Source organism: Poecilia formosa, unplaced genomic scaffold (genome assembly GCF_000485575.1).
Source record: "Poecilia formosa unplaced genomic scaffold, Poecilia_formosa-5.1.2 Scaffold234, whole genome shotgun sequence".
NCBI classification, from domain to species: domain Eukaryota; kingdom Metazoa; phylum Chordata; class Actinopteri; order Cyprinodontiformes; family Poeciliidae; genus Poecilia; species Poecilia formosa.
This window is the reverse complement of record NW_006800173.1, coordinates 865,055-872,379: the sequence shown is the minus strand read 5'-3', so window position 1 is coordinate 872,379 and position 7,325 is coordinate 865,055. Positions and strand designations below refer to the sequence as shown.

At 36.4% G+C, this 7,325-nt stretch overlaps 1 protein-coding gene across 3 annotated transcripts in view; it reads right to left on the bottom strand.

Moving 5' to 3' along the window:
- Window positions 1-767: 767 nt before the first annotated feature.
- The window catches only part of LOC107838267 (cell wall protein DAN4), a 13,104-nt gene continuing 6,546 nt past the window's right edge, over window positions 768-7,325 (bottom strand). For 2 of the 3 annotated variants that reach the window (XM_016680124.1, XM_016680125.1), the window contains exons 3-5: window positions 7,046-7,299; window positions 4,215-4,385; window positions 768-2,068 (exon numbers count right to left, since the gene is read on the bottom strand). In XM_016680124.1, coding sequence (XP_016535610.1) covers window positions 1,953-2,068; window positions 4,215-4,385; window positions 7,046-7,299 — 541 coding nt within the window. In that variant the 3' untranslated portion in view covers window positions 768-1,952. The remainder of the gene's footprint in view (window positions 2,069-4,214; window positions 4,386-7,045; window positions 7,300-7,325) is intronic. The other variant, XM_016680126.1, reaches the window with a different exon arrangement.

Sequence of the window (7,325 nt, the reverse complement as noted above, 5' to 3'; positions counted from 1 at the left end):
AGAAGGGATGCATCTAAAAGTTGCAGGATAGCAACTCTTGATGGCAGGTCTAGTCCATATTTGGGCCAGATACTGTACAATTCTGGAAGGAAATGGTTTGAGGTTTCAAAAAATTTCAAATTGAGATAGGGGTTCATGTTCCTTCGGTGAAAACATACAGCCAGAGCCGTATTAGTGGGCTATGCATCAACTTACTTCACACTTCACAAAACTGCATAAAAACAAATAAATTACAATAAGCTTTGTGACAAATCTTGAACAAGATCTAGCAGTATGAATGTTTTTGAAAGGCCCTGTTTTCCCACAAATTAACCCATTGAATTTCCCACAGCTAATGTTATCTTACATTTGTATGTGTTCTGTTTAAGAAATTGAAAAAAAAATCCTGTTTTTTAAGTGCTTAAATTCATCTGAGTAATCAAAATAAAAACATTTTTATTCATCTAGTTGTTTGCACATGCTTTTTCAAGCTCTGTATCATCTTAATAAGAAGAGGTGGCGAAATTCCCCACTATCTATCTGCATTATTATTTCAGTAGTAATTGTGGTGATTCTTTAGGGGCAGCAGCAAGCCCACAGCTCTGATTGATGTCAGAAATTATGGCGAGGAAGGAAGCAAATCAGCCGTGCCTGCTGCATCTACCAATATCACAGCACACTTTCCCAACTTGTTGGTTGTTAAGAGTGAGCCAAGGCACATATCAATCATATTCACAGTACCTATTGATCGAGTGTGGATTTCAATCAGGTAATGACGAGTGAAAGGGTAGAGGGAGCCAAAACATTTATTTTGAGAGTAATTTTTCTTGACAGTTGTGATGGAACATGTATTTTGATGTAAAACAGAAAAGTAAGGAAATAGAAAGGAGCTAATCAGAACATTTTAAAATATCTTGTTTATATATGTATGTATGTATGCATAAAAGTACAAAGCTGTGATTTGTGAAAGGGCAAAAACAGCATCTGTATGTTATTAAAATAGATGCTTTTCTTTTAAAGGCCCCCCGGTCCATGTTGAAGCATAAAGAGAACAAGAAGGATTGATAATAGTTGCTTTATGAAGCAGGTAAGCGCTACTTAATTCTCCAAAGTACATGCTGATGCTATATCAGATCTCTGCTTGGACACCTAGAGGTTGGAAGACTTGAAAAGTGCAATATGTTGTAACTAAAAAGTGCTAAAAATAAGTACACAACTCCCCTTATGAAATAAAACCATTCCATGAATAACAAAACGGCATCCAGCTTTCCCCCACCTCCCTCAGTAGTGCAGAAAACAAACTAAATCATTTTATAATCCACAAACTCATCCTGTGACTGCCAGTTACCGAATAGTTCAAATTGAAGTTTAAATAGGACTTGTAATGTCCTGTATTGTGCTGTAACAGCAGGTGATTACTGATAAATAAAAATTCATTGTTCATCAGGGTTTCTGAATTTTGTATCAAATGTCTCTGCTGGTCACAGTGTTATCTGGTATTTAAGAAGTTGGAAAACAGCAGTTGTTTTTTTTGTTTGTTTTTGTTTTAACTGGCAGGAGCCAAATTCACAATCTTTTTTTCTTCAGCTCAGCTTCATGTGGTGTTTTTTTTTTGCCTTCAAAATACTCTCAAAAAGTTGTACAATCTTTTACATCCTTCATCAAAAACAAATTTAAAATAAATGTTCAAAATTGGAAAGCCTTCATTTGATTCTCTTTGGCAACATACTTAAATGGCAGAAAGTTCATTTTGGCTGTCGCAGTGTAATTTAGACTGGCTTAGCAAATACAATGCATGATTTGTATCTGAAACCTAGTTTATTGTAAATGGATCCCTTTTTCCCATTAGCAAGCGCCACTCTACGACAGTTCTTTTTCCAACACTTCACATTCTTCTTTCCCCAAAAAAGACAATTTTCTCGATTTCTTTCTGGAATGCCTCCAGGTGTTGGTCCACGGAGTCCTTCTAAGTTTCAGCGTCGTCCAGGAATGTTGGTCATTTGAATGCTGTCCCCTTGGAGTCCTGGGTTGTAGTAAGCTGAACTGCCATAGTTCAGGTCCAAAGGTTCACCGTTGTCTAATCTGAGGACTAATAATTAGAAAATCACAGGTTAGTTATTTTAGAATTGGAATGTCATTTTCAATTGAAAATCCAAACCAAATCTAAATATTTATCTCCTAAGAAATTAAATAGTACTTTTACAATTGCAATTTGTGGTGATTTCTTATCTTCGTCTGATATCAAAAGTTACTTCATGATCTGAAATATTTACTTGTAAAATAGAGAAAAAAATAGAAGTCCGTATGGGGCCAATACTTAGTTATGGCACAGTAATTCTGTGGAGATTGGTTTAATTCGCTTTGTAGAAAGAAGGAAGTCATTATATTTAGATATTGTGAGAGTGTGAATGAACACATGAAAAACAAATAACTCAAACCCACAAGAGATGCGATGAACAATACTTTTTATGTATATGAAAAATGTAACTCATTGACATTTATGCAGTACATTTGTCTACAGATTGCTATTATCAGTTTAACGGAGCACATTATCTCTTAACGACTCTTCAATTAAGCTTTTGTTTTACATTTTCTTAACAAGGTTTCTTGTGAAAAGAACGGTACAGTTCTGCGCTTACAATGGCTCAAAGTCCAGTTGACTTTTGTAATCTGGTTGCACCACAGACAAAATGACCTATCACCACAACCCAAAATGTCTATAATGTCTATATACTGTATGAATATATGCTTGTAGGCGTGTTGAAGAAAAAAAAATGCTTTCTGCATTCTTGTGCCATTTAATTTTCCTCTGAGCTTTACAACGAGGTTAAATATGAGGGTGCTTAGGGTAAACTGTTACTGACAAAGTACCTCGTATCTCAATGCTTATGACAAGAATGAGACAGATTGTTCACTATCCTATTGCGTGACTCTATTTTCCTTGGTGAGGTTTCCTCATTATGGAGGGGTTACCTTATTAAAGCAGGATGAGTTATGCAGCTCCAAACATCAGCCTGTTACAGTACAGTCTGGAGGCAGTAAAATCTGCCAGCCAGCACATCCAAAGCCCTCTCATTAACAGGTGTTAATTGGCTATGTATCATATCTCCCAACAATGTTAAACTTATGGAAACTAGTTTAAGAATGAATATAAAAATTTTCCGGGAAGATAAATGTGCACTATTAAGGAGCAATAACTTGGACATCTGGCCTAGCAAAAATTTTATTTCAACATTTATTCTAAAGTTGAAAGTCAATCTCCCATAAGCCAGATGGACATCCATCTGTCTATCCACAGTGTCGGGCAAAAATATTTACACTCATGGAATTTTTTCCCATCCTGTCACATTACAGATGTATGAAGGGAATAAACAATGTAGAGCTTAGATCTGAAATTGATGCAAAACAGTTTATTTCCAATTTCTCTATTAAATAGAAATCTAAAAAATGATGCAAACATTTTTATTCAACTTCTGTTATTGTGATGTCTCTAAATAAAATCCATTGTAATTGAGGTTACTCTGAAGGACCTGCTGAGATACACAACAAAGCAGGACAATCTGTTAATAACTACTACTATCAAGCATTTATGGAAGATCAGCAAGAACAAAACTATTATTGAAAGAAACGGTTAACGCTTGAAGAAAGTTTTCCAGTCAGATGATGGTTTGTGGTAAGCTGACACGACACTGAGGAGGAGATGCCTGTTAGCGGCAGAAATTAAACTGTCGTTACAGCCAAAGCTGCAGCGAAATTGTTTAAACTGAAGCATTTTAACGTAAAGTGGCCAAGTCTAGATCTAAAAACTCAATGGGATTCAATGACAAGAAGATCCAGCTCTTTGGGTTTACAGGTGGCTGACAGCACTTAGGGCTGCTGCAAGCCACCAAAACAAATCCATAAATTAATGAATGAATTAATAAAAATAAAAAAAAACAATGAATAATTTGGGCATTGTAGACTTCAGATTTTTACTTGTAAAAAAGCTAAATGTGTACAATTTTCTTACTATAATATCAAATTACATAAAATCCCAATAAAATATAGTTGTGGCCGAAAGGGACAAAATGTGAAAACTTTTTAAAACTAGTACGAATACTTTGGAAAGGAGCTGTATTTGCAATAGTTGCTCAATCTTTCTTGGGGTCCCACCTCTCCTCCAGACTCTGGTGAATAAAAGCTTTATCTCCCGCATGGAAAACGTCTTCTCTGCGGGTGTCTTAGGGTAAACCTACCTGGATCTGAAGGGTACTCCTCCACCAGCTTTCTGTGAGTGAAAGCTTTCTGATGTTTCTTTTTCATAATGATGTAGGCCACCAATCCCACGACGGCTGTCGCAGCTGCTGTTCCCAGCACGGCCAACCAAGCCACACTCCTCTTACTCCTGTAAGGATCCACTACTGAACCTTCATTAGAGAAAAGAGGGGTATGGGTGGGAAAGAGTTATAAATAATTTGTCAACAATTAAATGATTTATATCAACTCCCATCTTTGAGGGCTAATTGTCACATAATTAGGGCTGAAAATGTGTTTTCGAAAAACGTGTTGGCACGCTGCATAGATACACATCCTAATTAGGCAGAATTGCGGAATTTACACTGTGATAATTAATGCAATTAACATGCCAAAAATCACGATCATTTTCTGAATTCATTTGAATATTTTAAGATGCCATGCTGCGTTCATCATCTCAATAAGGTTTATGGAGAGTGAGTAGCACTTGGGTGACATCTCTCAGTTGATGTCTCTATGGGTCACAGATATTAGAATCCATTCAACTAAAGGAAGTTATGACTCTCACAGAACATCAAGTAGAAACAACATACTGGCATGATGAGTTTTAGGAAGCTATGTTGCATAGCCTTCCTCATTCTTATTGGTGTACCAATAAGAGCAGATACATATAGGCCATATGGTCATATTTCAATATGACCATCTGATTGAGCAAAAGAAATTAGAGATTATTTTTTTCCTTAAAGCGTGCAATTCTATCAGGAAATGTTATGTGCATGGTCAAATGTACATTTTTGTTTATTTGACACTGGAATTATGTAATATTGTACAAATAATAAAAAAAAACAATACTTTTATCTTTCAGCAATACTGCAGTAGGAAGGAATGCAGCAGTTCAATAGCCAAAGATCAAAATCAAACATTTTTTCTTTTGCTCTGCTAATCAAATACTGATGTGTATTTTTTTTTTATCCTCTTCAGTAAAAACTTCAAAATGCCAACATTTTAGGCATTCACACTTATTAATTAAAAGTATTCTAATTGAGTTTGCATTATATACTAGCAGCATAAACTTGGGTCTGTAAACTATTGAGATCTAATAATCTAAGCAATTATACTGAGAAATATGCCAAGATTTTATTTGCAATTGTACATTAAACAATGAAATGAACCCAACAACTTTGTATTTGTCAGAGTTCAAATGTTGCTATTCTAGGCTAGAAATAGCCTAGAAGCTAGAATTTTTCTCCAGCTTCTGGCTCGCCCACAGTTTCACAACTGTTTTCCTACCGTTTATTGCCATCATTTGTTAGTGTTATGTCTTGCTGTCACATCTGTCCATGGGATGCGAGTTTTATTTAAAATCCAACCCTGTGCCTACTCTTTATCGGCCATTTTGTTCTCACTGAGCTTGCCCACATGTAGCTTTCCGGGTGGTTTAACAGAAAAAAAAACAAAAGAATCTCAGCTTGAATTGCACAAATGTGTATGACATGCAGCCTTCCCCACTCCCAAATCTTCAAAATCTGGAGGTCGACACCACAAAGCTAGTCTCACGCTCCTGCATTAAGTGAAAGGTATCTTTAAATTCAGGCCTTTGCTGCATTTTTTCAGACTGTTTTTGCAGCTAAAACAGGGTCTCTTTGTCCTGCTGAGAGGGGAGCTGTAACAGACCTTTTTTCCCTTAGAGGCTCCATCGATAAAACCTGAAACTCAATCCAACCTTTGCCTTTGAAAGAACGAGCATTTGTCCTTTGCCAGTGGGAAAAGAAATGGAGCCAAATGTGGGTCAGGGAAAGGGCGGAAATACCCAGTGTGTTAACATGCAACCGTGATAAATGTGCTCATAAGGAGCAAATCTCACAGAATACATTAAGGATTTCATGCTAGTTTCTCTCACAAATTAGTGTTTGCCTTATAAAAAGTTTAAAAGATGTCACTCTTGCAATCAGGATGTGTTAAGTACATTTGAATACTCTCTTTTGAGGGAAAAAAAAGCAGGATTTCTGTCAGGCAAACTAGTGAATGATCGGCCAACATGAACTTTAAAACAACTGCAATTTATTAAAAAAACAGTAAAAGCATCATAGGGTTGATCACACTAAAAATGTTTCGCAATCCATGTAACTCAACCCAATCTTCTGAACTGCTTCATAAACATTACCGGGTCCAAAATGCAGATGGACTGGACCACTGTAGTGTTGGGGAGAGTATTTGAACCCTCACCGATTTCTTTTGCTTTTTTTCTCTCATATTTCAGATAATCGAATTTCCAATGTAGGATAGGATAGGAGTAACCCAAGTAAAAACAAAAACCAAGTTCCATTCTATGTTTTCATGGAAAAACTTTCTAAACCCACCCCACAGAAGAATTAACAGCCACTGTCAATTAGGATACTTTATCCAGTCTGATACTGGATAAAGTATCAGACTTTATCTAAAAAAAAAACTTAATGCATACTGACATAGTTAAAATGAATTTGAAAAATGAAATTTTGAAAATGAAAAACGGTGAGTTTTGTTTATCTTCATAGGGCCAGGCCTGGGATATATTTCTGATAAGAATTACCACTTGAAAACTTCTTTTTGATCTAAAACATTGCAACTACAGAGCAAGAACAGAAGAAATTTGAAAGGGGCAAATACTTTTTTCACAACACATCAAAAGTACACTGAAAACCTAAAACTTTATCTTTAATGTGATTTTTCCAGAATTTTTTTTGCTTTCTTCCAAACTATCCATTCCTGAATAAGTATTAAACTAGTTACTAGAAAGGCACATATACAAGAATTAATTTTTCAGGCCTGAAATATGTTTCGGAGTCTGCCATACCTGTGTCTGTCGCAGAACCCCGATCCGAGCCGATTGCAATTTTCTTGTTAGCCGAAAATGCAGTGGTGGTGGTTTCAGACGTTGTTTGTGTGGTTTCAGATGGTGGCTCAGTTGTAGTTGAAGATTTGGTGGTTGACCCCTTTATCTCTGGTGCTGCTGTGGTTACAGTGGTTGACCCCTTTATCTCTGGTGCTGCTGTGGTTACAGTGGTTGACCTATTTATCTCTGGTGCTGCTGTGGTTACAGTGGTTGACCTATTTATCTCTGGTGCTGCTGTGGT